Here is an 18,932-nt window from a genome sequence, read left to right as displayed (position 1 = left end):
AAAATTTCTTTTTTGACATGTGTGTTATTTAGAAATGTGTTTAACATCCAACTATTTTGGGATTTTGCAGCTATCTTTCTGTTATTGGTTTATGGTTTAATTCCATTGTGATCTGAGAGCATACTTTGTATGATTTCCATTCTCCTGAATTTTGTTAAGGTGTGTTGTATGGCCCAGAATGTGGTGAATATTCTGGGGGAGCTTGAGAAGAATGCGTATTTTGCTGTTCTTACATGAAATATTCTATAAATGTCACCAAGATTCAGTTAATTGGTTGATGTGGTTCAGTTCAACTATGTCCTCACTGGTTTTCTGCCTGCTGGATCTGTCAATTACTGATAAAGAGTTGTACACAGCTTTAACAATTAACACTTTGCCATTTCATTTCATCTATTAACTTCTTTTTTTCAGTCCCATGTAATAAGGTATCTCAATATTACACTGATAGGAAATAAAGAAGAATGAGTCAAATAGTAAAATACAAACCCCATGTTTTTCCCATTGATATTATAATCTATTTTAAAATATAGATGAATGGAAAGTTGCCAAGAAAGTACAGAGAGGTCCCGTTAACCCTTCACCTATTTTCTCTAATGATTACTTCTTATATAGCTATATTACAATATAAAACCCCAGATATTGATATTGGTACAATGTAAATATTTAGTTCTATGCCATTTTATCACATGTGGCATTTAGGCAAACACCAGTAATCAATTGGAGAACTAGTCCCTCACCACAAAGATCTCCCTGTGCTTTCCTTTTAATTTATCGCAGTCTATTTGAATCAATATTTTTACCAGTTTAGAAAATTTACCACTCTATGAGCCATTGTCATAAATATTTCCGCTCAATGCATAAAGGAGCACATGAGATAATATTAAAATTTTGCTTTATCCATCAAGTATATTTCATAAAATCAAGAGAAGTGAGGTTTATTGTATTTACCCATATTTTTCCATATTTCCACTCTTTTCATTGTTCTTTCCTCCTTTCTGATATTCCAAGATGACTTCTTTTTTTTTATTATTTTATTTATGATAGTCACAGAGAGACTGAGAGAGAGAGAGGCAGAGACACAGGCAGAGGGAGAAGCAGGCTCCATGCACCAGGAGCCCAACGTGGGATTCGATCCCGGGTCTCCAGGATCGCGCCCTGGGCCAAAGGCAGGCACTAAACCACTGCACCACCCAGGGATCCCTCCAAGATCCCTTCTGTCATCATTTCCTCTTTAGAGATTTTTCTTTATTTTTTCTTTCTTTACTTTTTTTTTTTTTTTTGAGATTTTTTTCAGCCATTATTTTAGTGTAGATCAGATGGAGACAAATCATCTTCTTTCCTTCATCTGAGAACACCTTGATTTTCCCTTTATTTGTGAAGGATATTTTCTCTGGGAATAGAATTTCATGTTGGCAATTCTTCTTCTGTTTTTTTTTTTTTTTTCTTTCCTGGCACTTGAAGAATGTGTGCCAATCTCTTCTCGCCTTCATGGTTTCTGATTTTTATCATGGCTGCTTTACACCCATTGTCAGATAAGTCTAACACCTGTGTCATCTCAGGATTGGTGAAAATTAATTTTTCTTTTTTGTTTGAGATTTTCCTAGTTCTTGGTATGAACAGTTTTCATTTGAATCCTGGACATTTTGTTATTCTATGAAATTTTGGATCATATTAAATCATATTTTAACAGCCTCTTCTGATACTGCAGAGAAGGAAGAGGAAGAGTGGGGGTAGAGTCCAAGTTCTACCTCTATTGACACACTCAGGATTGAGGAGCATTTTGTGATTGCTAGTGAGGAGTGGGAGTACTAGCTTCCCACTACACCACTGCTGTGCCAGTCTGGCTGGGAGGAAGACCTGTGCTTCATTCCTGCTCTCCATGTGGCCTATGTGGACTCTCATGACACCATGGGGATGGGCAGTAATAAAAGTCCTGACTCCTCTGAAACCACTGGACATGCAGTTCATTACTGTTAGAGTGGAAGTCCAGACTCTTCATTGAACCACTGAGGAGTACCACAGAACGTGGCTCATTATCTGAACTTCTCTGACAGTACTGTGTGAGAAAGGGAGGAATATTTTCTTACAATCTGGTGAGGATAAAAGTTTAAACTCTCAATCTGGCATTTGTTGGTGGAGAGATGACAATTTTTTCTTCTATAATGTTTGGCTGGTTTAGGGCAGTTATTGTCTATAAGTTTTGTCTTGCTAATGTATCGTTTCCCTGACCTTTGTTTAGAAAGTGCAGGCTTGGAAAAAGAAAGAAAAGAAAAGAAGAGAAGAGAAGAGAAGAGAAGAGAAGAGAAGAGAAGAGAAGAGAAGAGAAGAGAAAGAAAAGAAAAGAAAAGAAAAGAAAAGAAAAGAAAAGAAAAGAAAAGAGCAGGCTTTTCTTCAAGACTTTTTTTTTTTTTTTTGGTCTGTGCCAGTTGGCATTTCCAGGTTGCCAGCTTCTCCAGCGCCCAGTCCAGGATATATGAGGCAAAACAAAAACTCAAGAAACACACTTCCAATGTCACTCTTTAGGTCCGGTGGTCCAGCCAGTCTGCTGTCTTCCTTCACTACCAGTCTGCTGTCTTCCTTCACTATTTAGTCTCCTTTTCCTATATATAATATTCAGGATATTTGGCTAAGTATACTTAGCAAAAGGAATAGAGAAAAGTACATCTCCCCCATCTTTTCAGAACTCTGCCTTTATTTTTCCTATGGTATTTTATTCTATTTTACTTAAGATTTTTAAATTTATTTGCGAGAGACAGAGAGAGGGGAGAGAGAGAAGCAGGCTTCCTGCCAGGAACCTGATGTGGAACTCAATCCCTGGATTCTGGGATCACACCCTGAGCCAAAGGCAGATGTTCAACCACTGAGCCACCCAGGCATCCCTCCTATGGCATTTTAAATCAAACCCCGCATCATATTTCATCCATAAAGACTTTGATAAATATAGGAAAATAATCATATCATTGTCACACCATTCCCAAGTTGAAAATAAATCTTTAACATCTAATAATCAGCTTTCAAACCCCCATATTATCTCAAAAATGTCATTTTAGGCCTATGTTAAAATAAAAATCCCATGATAAGGTACAACGTTTGCACTTGGTTGTTGAACCAGAATAGTTCCCCTCTTTCCTCTACTCATGCCATTTATTTGGACAAAATTGGTCCTGTGATATTTCCCACATTCTAGATCTGGTTGATTGTATTCTTGCAGTATCATTTAACATGTTTACACTCTATAGTTCCTAAAAACTGGAAGTTAAATTTAAAATGATTACTACGTAATTCAGGTTACATTTTTGATAGATTTTTTAAAAAGATTTTATTTATTTGACAGAGAGAGAGAGCGAGAGAGACAGAGAGAGAACACACAAGCAGGGGGAGCAACAGTCACAGGGAGAGGGAAAAGCATGTTCCTCGCTGCACAGGGAGCCCAATGCAGGGCTCAATCCCAGGATCCTGGCAGATGCTTAACTGTCTGAGCCATCAGACACCCCCAGGTTACATTTTATGACAAAGATATTTTACAGGTGGTTCTTTGTGCCTCCTATTGTACCACTTGATAGACACACAATGTCTGGTTGTTCTGTTTTTTTTTTTTTTTTCAGAACTTAACAATTAACCAGTAGGTTTGGGTAGTAACAGCTTAAATCTTTTATTTAAAAGGCCCCCCTTTATTGTTTGCCTGACATAGATATTCTCTATATCTCTATCAAGATAAATGGATATCTTGAACCAGATAATACTTTGTTATGGAGGACTGTTCTGTGCAGCATCTTTGATACCCTCAACCCTTGCCCCCCCCACACCATTTTGTTGTGACAATAAAAAATGTCTTCAGATGTTGCCAAATGTCCACCGAGGAGAAAACACATTCCAGGGAGGAATGCCTGACTTAATGGTTCTGGCAGTCATTGATGACTGTTGCTCGGATCCATTATTTTGTTTCAATTTGTGAAGATGTGATTTTTCTATCATTCCTGTGTTTACAATTTTAATTTTTTTAAAGAAATACTTTCTTTAAGTCTATCCAGCAAAGGCAGAATACATGACTATTTTATTTATCCTTATTTTTAGAATAATAAGCTGTGCCTAACAACCTGTAAAGTGGCCAATTAATTTTTATTTTGGATATCATTTGGAACTCTGGAGTATTTATACATTTCATATATTTCAATCTTTTGTGGTCATTTTTCTTTTGGGTGATCAAGTTTTCCCATCCTCAGTCAGTGGGATCTTTTCATGTTAGCTTCAGTTTTCTTTTGACATGATCCACAAAGTGATAAATTCCTTGCTTTCAAGTATGACAAGATAGATAGTTCAGATTTAACATCTTACATATTTCATGCCCCAAACCTGAAGTCAGACTCTTTTTTTTTTTTTTTTAATTTTTATTTATTTATGATAGTCACAGAGAGAGAGAGAGAGAGGCAGAGACACAGGCAGAGGGAGAAGCAGGCTCCATGCACCGGGAGCCTGACGTGGGATTCGATCCCGGGTCTCCAGGATCGCGCGCGCCCTGGGCCAAAGGCAGGCGCTAAACCACTGCGCCACCCAGGGATCCCTCAGACTCTTAAAAAAAAAGGAGCCCTCATCCCTTTTACTGGTGTTTAGGAACCATAATCTGGGCACAAAGGGTGTCATCTATTGTTATTGGGTTGTCCCTACTTCCAGGTCTTTTCAATGTGCAGAACTAAGAAATGCTTATTTTTTGAAACAAAAAGATAAGTTCCAATTTCATGTTGGCATTTTATAATTCAATTTAAGCTTACAACGTTTTTATTTTTATTTTATATATCTCCATTCTCTTATGCTGAAATCATGATTTCTAATATTTTTCTCCCTCTTTCTCTCTTTCCCTCCCTCATAGTACCACCTTTGAATGCAATTTCAGGCTTCTTGAATTTGGCTCATTTTATCCTTAGACTATATCATACTAAAGATGTACATTTCAAATATTGTGTTAAAATAACACCTTAAATAATTATTCCCTCTGGTAATGACACCAGTGTGATAAATAGGTTTATTTGTTCTAGTTTGTTTTAATTTTTAGGTATTGCTCTTTCTTCTTTTTTTTTTAAGATTTTATTTATTTATTTTGGGAGATAGAGAGAGAGAGAGAGAGAGAGCACAAGCATGAGTGGGAAGAGGGGCAGTGAGAGAGAGAGAGAGAGAGAGAGAGAGAATCCCAAGCAGACTCCGCGCTGAGAGTGGAGCCTGATTTGGCATGGCTCACCACCTGATCTCAGCAGCTGAGATCATGACCTGAATTGAAATCAAGTCAGATGCTTAACCAACTGAGTCACCAAGGTGTTCGTAGGTATCACTTGTTCTAAATTTAATTTTTTCTTTAATTATATAACATACACACATGGTTCCAAATTAGAACTATAAAACAGGGCATATTTATAAACATCTAGCCTTCATCATTGTTTCTTCTTCAAAATCTTCTTCCTTCCCTAAGATAACCGTTTTTATTAGATTTGGTTTACATTCCTATTTTAAAAAATGTGCCTACAGCTACATACCATCAAGTAGCATACAATATACAATACCCTATACTTCACATTATTTTTAAAATTTTGGTAAAATATGCATAAAAATGACCATTTTAACCATATTTCAGTGGCATTAAGTACATTCACAATGCTGTGCAAACTTTATCACAATTTTCAGGACTTTTTCCATCGTTCTGTGGAAATTTTGTACCCATTAAACAATAATTCCTCATTCCCTTCTCCCTATTCCTCACCTGCCCCCAATCATTGATAACCTTTATACTTTCTATCTTAATGGATTTGACTATTTCCATCTGTACTTTGGCTTCCCCCCCCCCCCCACTGAATTGCGTATTCTAGAGATAATTCCATAGGAGGGTACAGAGATCTCCACTCAGTTTTTTTTTCCACTCAGTTTTTATAGCTATATAGTATTTCATCGAATGGATTAAATAACATTCAAACAATTTCTTACCGATGAGACATTTGTGTTCCTAATATTTTGCTATTACAAATAGTGCTACAATGAACAGATCAATGCATTTATCATTTCATCTTTTTGCCTGCATCTTTTAAATAGATTTCTAAAAGCAGAATTGTTGAGTCAAAGGATACATGCATATGCAATTTTAGAGCACTTGGATTTATGTGACAGGAATGAACCCTGAAGCCACATAATTATTAACAAAAACCCATTTAACAAGGTTTTAAAGAGTATGATTAAGACACCGTCTTCAGCTAGGAGATAGTACTTTAGTTCCTTTAGTTAAAATGGTTTTATTTGTTTGAAGCATAGTCATGACAAATACCTCTATTACTGTCTTTAAGTTTTTTGGATTTGTGCAAATTGGTGTCTCACATGAAAGTATGTGACTCCTACCTTTTTTCAGGCCTTATGAGAATACTGTAAGTCAGACTCTTTGTCTGACTACATTTGGAAAATAGAGAAGGGAGTTATGCCAAATCTCAGAGAATTTTGGCTGCCAAATAGCACATCTGGGTAATTCAGGGCGGGGGGGGGGGGGAGAACATATACATGTACATATATATATAAAATTTATTTATATCTTTAAAGTAAAGTTCCCTAGGCCTGAATAATCCAGACATTGCTCCCTTTTACTGTTTCCTAAACGGTGTTTGGATGGTTAGCCTTAGTTTTCAGGGATGTTTGATTTTTTTAATTACGCAGTGCCATGGGGTAAGAGAGGACTAGGGCTTTACAGAGACCTCCTGAAAGCAGGGCCACAAAGGAAGACCCCAGAGGCGGGTGAACGCAGAGGCAGTTAGTTCTAAGGGTTCAGAGGGCAGGTCGCCAGCTTGGACGCCCCAATCGCTAGAGCTTAATCATTAATGAGGTCTCCAAGCCAGGAACCAAGGATGTGCCCCAAGACCCATTTACCAGCTCTGCGTCCATCCCACCAGCCCCGCTGCCCCTCCCCGCCACACCCCCGCCACTTCAGGGGCTCTAAGTCCTCTCTGGCTGCAGAGCTCTGCCAGGGGTCACCCCGAGCACCCCCTCCCCCCCCGCGCGGACTCCCCGGGGACCGCAGCGCGCCTGACTGCGGCCGAGGCCCCCCGCGGCCTCGTGGGCTCCCTCTCGGAGGTGGAGAGCGCGTTTCAATCTGGAAACGCCCAGCCCCTGTGCGGGTCCCACAGCCTGACGCCGATCCCGGGGAGTGGGGGGAGGTGGGGGCAGGAGGGCGATGGGCAGGGCCGGGCCTCCTCGGACGGAGGTTGCGGCCAAGTCCCGCGTGAGCCCCTATTCCTGCTTGGCTTCGAATGCCCCCACCCGGGGTCTGGGGCCGGTTCCTCACGGGGGTACTCGCCCTCCTCCTCGGCCCCGTGGCCTCTGCCCGGCCCGGGGGAGTTCAGCTGCGCGTCCAGCCGAGCCTAGCGCCTTTAGAGACCCTCGTCTCGTCTCGGGTCCGCGGCCCGGCTAGGGCGGGGGGGGGGGGGGGGGGGAGGGGGAGGGGGAGGGGCTGCTGCCTCCTTTCCCAAATCCGGTCCCTAACCGCCCCCTCCCCCGTCGTCTACCCGCTTTGTACAGTCAAAACAGAGCTAGCGGCCAATTGAGGGGGACGGGAAGCAAAGCCGACTAGCGCCTCGCCCCCTCCAGCCGGCCCCCAGGCCCCCGGGCCCCCTCCTCCCTCCCACTCCTCTCCTCGCTCTAACCTGGCCCCCATCCCCCGCTCATTTCCTCTCGCACCCGGGCTCGCCAATCGCTCCTTCCAAGCCCCTCTTCCAGCCCGGCCTTCCTCTCAGGCGTGCCCCCCTTCTCCCCAATCTCGGTCCCCTCGCCTCCCGTCACCCTACCCCCTTCCTTCCTCTCCCCTCCCCCCGCCCCCAGCTCCCCTTGTTCCTCCCCACCCGCTCCGCCCACTCTGCGTCGGCCCCGGGTCGGGGCTGCGCTCCACGTGTGGACGGTTGCGCTCCAGCCCCCACTGACAGCCGCCGCCCGCCGGCCCGCCCCGCGCCCCGCCGGGCCTCAAAACCCCCGCGCCGCGCCGCGCCGCGCCCTCGCCTGCCGCATCTTCCCCGGCGTCCAGCCTCCTGCCCTCCGTCTGGCCGGCGGCTCGCCCTGGCCCCGCACACCTCCGCTCGGCTCCGCAGCCGCCGCCGGCGCGCCGCTGCCCCGCGGGACTCCGGGCGAGCGGCGAGGAGACCCCCTGCTTCTTCGGGGGGCCACTTTTGTTTGCTTGCCGGCTTCTTTCTGGTGACTTCTGCCGCTCCCCAGGATCCGTGCCCGGGGCGCACGGGAATCCGCCGAGGCGCGGCGTGCAGGCCCCTTTTTTTCTTTTGAGGTCCGCTTTCTTTGTAACTTTACGCCGCGGCTGCTCGGGTTGCTTTTGTAATTTCCCGCCCCCGCCCGCTGGCGGTCCCGGAGTCGCTCGGGGCCGTGGCCCGGGGGATGCAACGTGGACCGCGCGGGGCTGCCGGCCGCACCGCCGCCGCGCCTCGCCGCCCGCTGCGCTAGAGCTCGCGTCCCGCCGGCAGCCGGGGGCCGGCGCTCGGTCCGGGGCTCCGGCTGCAGCAGGGGGCCCCCGCCCCAGGCGGTCTCGGGCGCCGACCGAGGGCTCGTTAGACCCCGGCTCTTCTCAGGCCGCGCAGATTTCGGCTCCCCGCACTCGTCCTCCGCGGACTCTGGTCCGCGCGCTCTCGGCGCCCGCGATGGGGAGACGGCGGCGGCTGTGTCTCCAGCCCTACTTCGTGTGGCTGGGCTGCGTGGCGCTCTGGGCGCAGGGCACGGCCGGCCAGCCCCAGCCTCCGCCGCCCAAGCCCCGGCCCCAGCCCCAGCCCCAGCCCCAGCCCCAGCCCCAGCCGCCGCCGCAACAGGTCCGGGCCGCCGCGGCGGGCTCCGAGGGCGGGTTCGCGGTGCCGGAGTACCGGGAGGAGGGCGCCGCGGCAGCCAGCCGCGTCCGGAGGCGAGGACAGCAGGACGTGCTTCGAGGGTAGGTGGGCAGGCGGCCCGGGGGGCCCCACGCGCGGCAGCTTCAGTCCCACCGCCCCTCGCCGAGTCTGGTCCTGGCGGCCGGAGCGGCGGCCCCCTCCCTCCACCAGACGCCCGAGGACTCCCGGGAGCGCCTCCCTCCTCCCCCGCGGCTCAGCCGGCGGAGAGCCCTCCCTCGGGGGTTGGGGGGAGGCCCCCGGGCGCGGCCGCGGTGCGGGGACAGGTTCCCAAAGCGGGGCGGAGGGCGGGCCCGAGTCCACGCCGCGCCGCGCCCGTGCAGCCCGCCCGCTCCCCGCCGTCGGGGGCGCAGCTCCCGAGCCTTTTGTTTGAGGACGAGAGCGGGGCTTGGGCTTCGCTCGGGCCGGCGGACCCCAGCGCGGCACCTTCCGACGCGCCTTCCTTGACGCGCCCGGGCCAGAGTAACGGTGGATCCGGGGGGGACGCATCTGGGGACCGAGGGCAAGGAGTTTTGAAACAGTGTTCCCTTTGTTCTCTGCATCCGGAGGCTAGACTAGTAGCAAATTATATGTTTCCATGTTTCTGTTCGCCCTTTAACAGGCAGTTAAGAGAGGGCCGACGAAAGGCAGGGTTTGGACGTTTCCCATCCTTCCCCATTCCGGCCCATTTACTTTCTTGTCTGCGCCCCCAAGCCCCAAGAATTTTGAAGTGTAGTTTTGACTTGTGTGTTGCCCCGGAGTCTTCTCGCTCACGGTTTTTTGCTTGGGAAACCCGCTAATGTGTCACCATACCCTTCCCTACATGTGCGTGACCTCCCTCCTCCATCGCAGGCCCAACGTGTGCGGATCCAGGTTCCACTCCTACTGCTGCCCGGGATGGAAGACGCTTCCTGGAGGAAACCAGTGCATTGTCCGTGAGTGCTCGATGGGGATCCCAGCTTGGGCAGCGCGCTTGGCCCCGTGTCAGGGCCGAGCTCTTGGACCCATTCAGTCGGCGGGACGCACAGTTGCTTTCAGAATCCGGTGGCCACGAAGCAGTGATAATTAGGACGCGGCCCCGTTTGAGTGTTGGGGAAGAAGCAGCCGGTTTACATCAGTGTAGACTTTGCTTCTAGACTCTTGTTGAAGGGCAATAATGATAAAGGTTTCAAAGATACTTGGAAGTTTTATCTTTCTGTGTCTATTAATACAAACTGAAGAGAGACTACAGCAATTCCCTAGATAACTCAAAACCACTTTTTCCTAAAGGAGTCCAGATAAGACCACAATGTGATTATGTAAATTATCTGGCTTTTGACTGCATGAGGTTTGGGCCTTTTGAAGATCAAGCTTTCTTAGGCCTTTGTACAAAACCACTTTATTATCTCTGGTTTCATCTCAACAGCCACATAACAGATATGAAAGGAACTCTCTCAGGGAGTTAGAGTTGACCCAGGTCAACAAAATTTTTATAAGAACTCTTCCCAAATGGCTTGACCTTTTTCTTTTTTTCTTTTAGGATATTTAGACTTAGAATTTACAGGCCCCACATCTCACGGCGTACAGTAGATTTCCAAAGTGTGAGGCTTAGAACTTAAAGAGTTCTGTATCTCTGACCTTAAAAGTCTTATTACATAGTTTCCAAATTGTGTACCTGGTTCTCCCACTTTCTAAGTGAAGAAGTCATTAGTTACCACCAGCCTCACACTGATGGACCGTGGGATGTCTTGTTTCACATGCTTGTGAATTTGTGATTTGAAGTGTGACTAGCCTTCTCCTGTATTTATCTAGCAGTCACATTTGTCTTGTTGGGAGGAGAGCCAGGTATCATAGACAGCACATTCATTTAGAGCCATCTTGACTTTAGATTGACCTTCATGTTCTCCAGGGAAAAGATAATTATGCAACTGTGAACAGAGAAAAAAGGCAAGCCATACTAGCCAAGGGATAAAAGGATGTAGTGGCATTTCTGACTCTATATTTATTGGTTTTGTGGGTTTGAGATAGACCTTTAGTGTTATTTCATGCAATTTTTTTTTTTTTTTTTTTTTTTTTTTAAAGAATGAAGTCTCGTGTGTTGCAAAGACTTCTTACAAAATTTTCTACCCGAAAAATCCCACAATCTCCAGTAGGGAGGCAAAAATGGGAAACAATGACTGTGTTCTTTAAAGTAATTCATTAAATATTTTAAGCAAATCCTCTGATTATAAGCCTTTACTTTAAAGAAGGATTTTGCATTCTTTTTTTCCCCCAAGACAGAAATCATCTATATGAGGCATATAGAGAGAGCGTATTTACTCTCTTAGGCCAGTAGGGCATTACTTTGCCTGCTATAAACTTAACATGGTTCCTAGAATCCTACATACAACAGCTAATGTCACTCACCACACACCTGCCATACTAGCTGGGATGACTTAGGCACTGTGGAAAGTCTGACTCACTGAATGTAATGAATGTGACTGCCATTATTGAGTTGGAGAGCAGCCGAGAAGAAGGGATCGGTTTATGGTACGTGTTGAAAATCTGTAAAGTCGGATTTTATTGGATCGGTGTGGAATGGGAATTCCAGAGAACAGAGCCCTTCCAGAATATTTGAAGTAGAAATATATGTGTGTGTGTGTGTGTGTGTGTGTGTGTGTGTGTATCCCTCTGAGTGTCTGCTTTAAATACTTTGTTTTTCAGTAACATTATGTTCTTATTTAGAAGAACAACTTTGGAAATCTCAGAGCAATAGTGAATATTGTAGCCTTCATTTCTACTACTTGAAATATTTGGGTACTTATGAAACACATTGGAAGTTACATGCATCATAAATTTCTAAAACACAAATTTTTACGTTTGTAGCTCCGAGAAACATGTATATCACTTATATAGATCAAGCATTTAGAGTTATCTATGATAATATTAGCATATTGAAAAAGTAATTCAAATACCCAAGAATATAAAGTAGTACATAAAATAGAAGAATGTAATGCCTTTATATTCTCTTGTATGGATTTCATGTAAATTTTTAATTTTAGTATTTTCCTTTAAATTTAGTAGTGCAGTTATTTGTGACATTTAAAATGATAACATATGCAGGTAATCACCAAATTGAAAGCATTGTAGTGTCAAAATCAAGAATTTTCATTCTAGAATTTCCTGGTGATAATAAGTTACTTATTATATTTTCTGAATTTCCACCATTTAGTGAAAGACAAAGCTCTGAGGCAACTTACAAGGAGAGTAGTAAAATATAAATAGACTATGAGGACCAAAGATTAATTTTTTCACACATTTATATATTCACATTCTTTCTGTATAGAAAGATACTTGAAATGATTTCCTTCTAGCATTTTAATCTGTTGGTTGTTGACCAGGCTCCATGAAGAGGTGAAAAATGTATTTCTCAAACTACTGGAAACCTAACGCATTTTGATTTGAGTCTCAGTGTTTGTTGTTAGTGGTCTTAGTTGTAGTTTGCAAAGGTCATTGAATCACTTCAGAACTTCCATATATTTGTTTCCAAAAAATTGGAATTGACTTTCTCACTTTTCATTTGTTGTTGTTGTTGTTGTTGTTTAAGTCTTACTAGAACCTGATGCCATGGGAACCTTACTGATTTATTTGTGAAATTTTGTTATGAAGTGCATTTTGATCGATGGAATAGGAAGGGGTTGGCCTGAAATCATAGCCTTTGAACCTAAAAAGACATCAGAACAACACTCCACTATAATCCCTTTATTTTATTTTACCAAGAAGAAAACAAAACCCAGAGAAGCTGTATGGTCTTATTCTAAGTTTACAGTGTGCCCACAGCATAGCAAAACTCAACATTAGACCTCTTTTATCCTATATACCCTTTACTGTGCTGCACACCTTCTCCCAGCATCGGAGAGACCCTAACATCCATGTGTTCTTTCCCTCTCCTTTTGCTATTTCTGGGTCTCATGGTTTTCCTGATGTGATTGTGGGAGGGACAAGTAGTTAGGTGATGTATATCACAGGTTGAAATGAGTGAGGAGAAAAGGCCCGCACACTTTTGCTTTTCACTGCCTCACAGATATAGAGCACACACCTGTGGTCATGACGAGGATCTGTTGTCTGGGGTTGTCCAGTCTGCAGCCATGAGACCTTCTTTGGGTATAGGACCTAGGAGGGGCACTTTGTAGATCACCTAATCTTAGACTAAATGTCAGCCTACTGGGAATGAGGGGGCTTTGAAATAAAACATTATGTTAGTGGACGTGTCATTTGAAAATTATTGGTGATCTGAAACTGTAGCACATTTTAAAAATTAGTAGTCAGCTCTGAGGCAGGAACCATGTTACTGCCAAAAATTAGTTTTCCATCTTCACACTATGATCTATGACATTTTCATTTATAAGGAGTACTAATGGAGATGCTAACCATATCGTATGGATACCAAGAGGCAGTTTGGGAAAGAAAAACAATTACTGAGTTAACTCACTTCTATACAACATTCCCTTTACGTTATTGGGGGTGGGGGGTCTCAGATCTCTGAAAATTGTGAGAGCCCTCTCTAGTAAAAGACACATGTGTCCGTTCGCTTGAATGTTTATAGCCAGTTTGAGGATGTTGCCAGACTCTCTTTTTACTGTCTCCATGCATCCAGTCGTGGAGCATTAAAGTACATAAGCTTTGTATGTGAAGAAAGAATTCATTTGCGGGTATAGAGATGAATCGCTCAGCTCATAGATGGAGTGATTCTAAATGTGGAAGAGACTTCCCATTTGGAAGGCACTCTGCTAGTGATTTTGAGGATCCATGGTATGTGCTGTGTCAGTAAGCCTAACATTCTTTGCTGTGATGACCCTCATACCTTGGAGGTCACAGCTGCAGGAGGTTTGACTCTCCCTCCATCAAAATGTCGTAACAGCTTTCCTGACCAACAGGCATAGGCCAGGTTGTGGTGATAGCATGGGAGAAGAAAGGCTGGTGGAAGGAGAGTGGGAATTATTAAGGAGAACAAAGATTGATGATGGGGCAGGTCAGATACCAACTGGGAAGGAATGTACATGGAACCCCTGTGGCTTGGCCAACTGGTTAGGGCCTGGGATCTCTGGCTCAGCCCATTTTATATTTTCTATGTCTTGTGAAGTTCTTTTCCAGAATGGGCTTGTGTTTTCTGAGGGTGTTTAGGACCTCTGGGTTTCCTCAATCTTCCCAGCTTCCTACGACCAAGACTGCCTTGTGAGAAATTCTGTGTATAAATTCTCTGCCTTGAATGGAAAACATGACCTGTATTGATAGGGGAGTTAAAGGATTACAGAACTTCTGAAGTAGTTTCATTTGTTTGCCCATTATCATAAGGATACATGTGACACTTAGTTTCATGTCTTTAGTGGGTCATTCTCTTGCCTATGAAATCAAACACTACATATCCCATATTTTTTTCATCTTAGTTTTTTTCAGGTTTATTGTTGTTAACCATAGCTTTGTTTTGTGGCCTGTGTTTATGACCTACTTATTCCCTTTACTCTCCTATTGTGTTTTCTGCAGCAATCTGTAGAAATAGTTGCGGAGATGGATTTTGTTCACGTCCTAACATGTGTACTTGTTCCAGTGGCCAGATATCACCAACCTGCGGATCAAAATCAAGTAGGTTTCTTGGATATGACCTTACCTTTCTGCATTATTCAAAAGCTTTTGAGTAAACACTAAATGTCCTTTTTCGCAAGTATATAAATTGGTGATTATTTTCCTCACTGACTAGATCTGTATTAATCTTCGGGATAAAAATCTTCAGTGGCTTAACTGATGCCACCAACAGCTTAATAATGATTTTATTAAGCAGATGGTTTAATTCTGGCCCAGGAGCTATGTGTCTATGAAGTAAAAGTGCCTGGATATGCAGTGGAAAGAAATTCTTTGTGAATAAGAACTACAACTCCTTGGGCTTTTACTCTGTGCCAGATAATGTTTTATGTTTTTGACTATAGCACTTTATTTCATCTTCATGCGAAAATCATGAGGTACTATTATCCCATTTTTCAGAGAAAGGAGATTGGCACTTTTGAGTTAAGTAACTTACCCAGAGTACTAGAGATTTGAATCCATGTATTCTGATGCCTAAACCAGTAGACTCCAATCCTAGGCTCTATTTATTGCCTTAATGGAATCCTGCAGTTCACACCCTGTTTTGTGGGTGAACTAAAGGAGAAAGGTAAGAGGATTGGCCTGACAACAGATATTATATACTGACTTTACATATATTAACTCACTTTACATGTATTAACCCTCAGCAACCTGGTAAGATCACAAAAGTGGACTAGGATTGTATTACTCAATCCCAACCCAGGTTGGGATTGTCAGGTATTCAAGATTATTAATATGAGGCCAGTGTTTAAGATAATATTATAACAAGGTGGAAGCAAATACTCTATTTAATTTCTTAGTAATTAAATCAAATTTTAAATCTTCCTCAAGCCAGAGTGATGTCGTTTCATTTTTAACATGTCTCTCTCCAAATTTTCTCTCAGAAGAGGTAGTGGGGAATGTATGTCTGACACAGAAATCGAAGATTCTAGGTTTTTATGAGCAATGTCATTGTCCTTGGTGACACATCTGTGTAAAAACTTCTAGTTTCATTTTCTTAGAAAATAATCAGTTATTTTCTCAGCCTTTTAAAGTTCTTCACAGTTTATCCAGGCTTTCTTGACCACTCTGATTAGCAGATATCCTCCAGTGCTTTCAGGAACCTCCCGATCTGACTGCCTGGAAGATATTCTTGCCCACATTTTCATTATCCTGTTGTCTCAGTTTGTTCATATATGCCTTCAGAAAAAAAATCCTGGAGAAATTTTAGTTTAACTTCTTCTTAATCCTCTGCCTAGGCAGCTAAGCATTTCATGGGCCTACCCTTGTTTTATGGTATATGATTTCAAAGAGAATCCATGATTTTCTATGGCCTTCAGTAATACTCCCTTTTTTCTTTTCTTTTTTTTTTTTAAGATTTTATTTATTTATTCATGAGAGAGAGAGAGTGAGAGGCAGACATAGGCAGAGGCAGAAGCAGGCTCCCTGCAGGGACCCCGATGCAGGACTAGATCCCGAACCTTGGGATCATGCCCTGAACTGAAGGCAGGTGCTCAGCCATGAGCTACTCAGGTGCTCCAATACTCCCTTTTCATCAGAAACATTTCTCTGTTTGCCAGTCCTTGTCCTACTCCACTGCCCTGAGGCATTTAGCACCATTATTTGCTCTGTTTATGAATTCCTCTTTTCCCTTCACTTATGCAGTATCAAAGGCCCCAGAGTTCCCTTTCTTGAGTATTATTTTTTAATCTTCTGTCTGCATCTTCTTCATTAGACTTCCATTCAATGTTTGGCATTCTCAACAGTCTGGCCTCCCTGGGTGAACTTATTTGCATCTATTCCTTCAACTACTACCCATATGTTGCTAACTCATAGTAATGATCTCCAGAAGAGATCCCTCTGTTGAACCTTCTATTCACAGGTTCAGTTTCCTGTTTCAGGTCTCTACTTGACTGCACAGTAAACATCTGAAACTTGGTTGTGTAAAATTTGATTCTTTGCTGCTCATAGTCTGCTGCTTCAGGTTTCTCTTGCTTCAGCAGATGCCACTGCCATCTACTCAGTGCCTAAGCAATGGTTTCTCTTTCTCTCTACTTTTTCCCCCTTTCTCTCGTGTCTGCTCTTTCAACAAGACCTGTGGGTTCTGTTGGAAAACATCTCAAATGCATCTTCTCCGTTCTATCACCATTGATATCCCGTGGTTCAGCTTTCCTCATCTCTTACCCAGACTACTGCAGTAACTTCCTGATGGCTTTTTTGCCTTCCCACCTTGGCCCTCTTCAGATCTGTTCTTTGCAGAGCATCTGGAGGAATCCTTTAAAAATACAAACTGCATCACTTAAGTGTCTTGTTTCAATCCTTTCGATGACTACTTTTGCATTCAGGGTATAATGCAGATCCTTCCATGGCCTGAGAGACCTTGAATTATTTGACTGGCTTCTGAATGCCTAAGAACTTCTCCTCCCAGCCTGACTCTTAATAATCCCATGACTCTTTCAGTTCTTCAAATAGAGGAAACTATTTGCCATCCAGGGGTGTTTTGATTTTTTAGTTGGTCTCCCTGTGAGTTTTTGCTCTACTGCTTCTCATACCTGGCTCATTTTATTCCTTCAGAACTTTTCCTAGGTGTCACATCAGAATGATCTGCAGAGTCTCACTCTGGTCTAGGTTCCTCCTTGGCTCCAGGCTGTTCTCCTTCACAACACAGTTTCCTTTGGAGAACTTGTCATGATCCATAATGAAACTGTAGTGTTTGTTTACTTGTGTTTTGTCTGTCTCTCTGTGGGAATGCTAGGTCTATCATTATAGCAGAGCATTGAGCACGTGGGGCAGACACTGAGCCTCTGTATCCTGAATGATACACAAGTGCCTCCCACTTCCTAGAAACTATGCTGTCAGGATATACTGATTTCTTTAACACTGCAAGTGTAATATAGTTTAAATGCCTGCCAGAAATACAACATTGTAACAGGATATGCTCCTGTGTGCACTTACACAAGTGGGTCATAACACTTCTGTAGAATACATTTGTCATTGAATTGGAGATTTTGTATAGTTTTATAACTCACAGATACTAAAATTTTAGTGATTGATATCTTTATATGTTTTTTGTTGTTCATTGCAGTTCAGCAGTGCAACGTGAGGTGCATGAACGGAGGGACCTGTGCAGATGACCATTGCCAGTGCCAGAAGGGATATATTGGAACTTACTGTGGACAACGTAAGGAACATTGGAATAGACTTTGTTTATTAGAAGTTACTTGATTTAGTGAGTGTTTCATGCTAGGTCATAATTTAAGGATCTGTAAAGCCTCTAAGCATTAAAAAAATAACTTCATGTAGTAAGCCATAGTGAACAACTGAATTTCTAATTTTTAATCATAGATTTTTTTTTCTCTTTTAAGATTTCTGTGTTCTAAAACAGGTGTTGATGTTGACTACCACTAATAGTTCTTCAGAATTGACACATATCACAAGTTAATATTTACTTGCTTTTTTAAAAAATCTAACTCTGTAAAACATGAATACCTTCCTGAAGGTATAGTAAAAATTGTTGTGATTTCTCTCTCTTTGGGTTATCCCAGAATTAACCCTAGGGGAGCCAATCTTATAAATTATGTTTTGCTCATATATATTTAATTATTTAATGCAATAGTGCAGGGCTCTGAAACGATTTTTAAAAAATCAGGTGTCGTTGTGAAAGAGGGAGCCTTAATCCAATAAAGGTCTACTCTTCACTCACTGGAGGATACTCGGTACTAATTAAGAAATAATTTTTTAACAAGAATGTGAAGATTGTAACTCCTAGATTATGACATATTTCTGGGGAAGACTAGAGGTTTGTATTTCCCAAACTGTGGGACTCTTACAAGAATCTCCATATTTTTTATAAAGATTTTATTTATTTATTCATGAGAGACACAGAGAGAGGCAGAGACATAGGCAGAGGGAGAAGCAGGCTCCCCACAAGGAGTCTGATGTGGCACTTGATCCCAGACCCTGAGATCACGCCCTAAGCTGAAGGCAGACGCTCAACCACTGAGCCACCCAGGCATCCCTCTTGTCAACCTTTTTAACACAGGAGCACCAAGTTGTAGGTGTGCAAGATGATCTACTTTGTTTTAAGCTAATCTTATTTTTGTTGGAATTTTAAAAGCTTAAAAAACTTGTTTTCAGTATGAATAAAGCATTAACCATTTTAACCATTTTTAAGTGTATGGTTGAGTGGCATTAAGTATATTCACATTGTTGTGTAATCATCACTGCCATCTATGTCCAGAACTTTTATTACTTTGTACCCAGTAAGTACTAACTCCTTATTTCTCCCTCACCCCATCTCCTGGCAACTAACATTTTCCTTTCTTTCTGTGAGTAATGGCTACTCAAGCTACCTCATACAAGCAGAATCCTATAGTGTATGTTTTTTCATGACTCTTTTACTTAACATAATGTATTCATGGCTCATCCATGTTAGAGCATGTATTAGAATTTCCTTCCTTTTTAAAGCTGAATAAT

The 18,932-nt window shown here is 43.1% G+C and overlaps 1 protein-coding gene across 2 annotated transcripts in view; it reads left to right on the top strand.

Annotated features, from left to right (window-relative positions):
* The first annotated feature begins 8,542 nt into the window (after positions 1 to 8,542).
* The window catches only part of FBN2 (fibrillin 2), a 239,987-nt gene continuing 229,597 nt past the window's right edge, over positions 8,543 to 18,932 (top strand). The window contains exons 1-4 of one of the 2 annotated variants that reach the window (XM_025433409.3): positions 8,543 to 8,944; positions 9,732 to 9,814; positions 14,382 to 14,480; positions 17,542 to 17,637. In XM_025433409.3, coding sequence (XP_025289194.2) covers positions 8,664 to 8,944; positions 9,732 to 9,814; positions 14,382 to 14,480; positions 17,542 to 17,637 — 559 coding nt within the window. In that variant the 5' untranslated portion in view covers positions 8,543 to 8,663. The remainder of the gene's footprint in view (positions 8,945 to 9,731; positions 9,815 to 14,381; positions 14,481 to 17,541; positions 17,638 to 18,932) is intronic. The other variant, XM_049116030.1, reaches the window with a different exon arrangement.

The sequence above is a fragment of the Canis lupus genome, chromosome 11 (assembly GCF_003254725.2).
Source record: "Canis lupus dingo isolate Sandy chromosome 11, ASM325472v2, whole genome shotgun sequence".
Lineage (NCBI taxonomy): Eukaryota > Metazoa > Chordata > Mammalia > Carnivora > Canidae > Canis > Canis lupus.
Note: the sequence above shows the minus strand (reverse complement) of the source record. Positions and strands in the feature narration are given on the sequence as shown.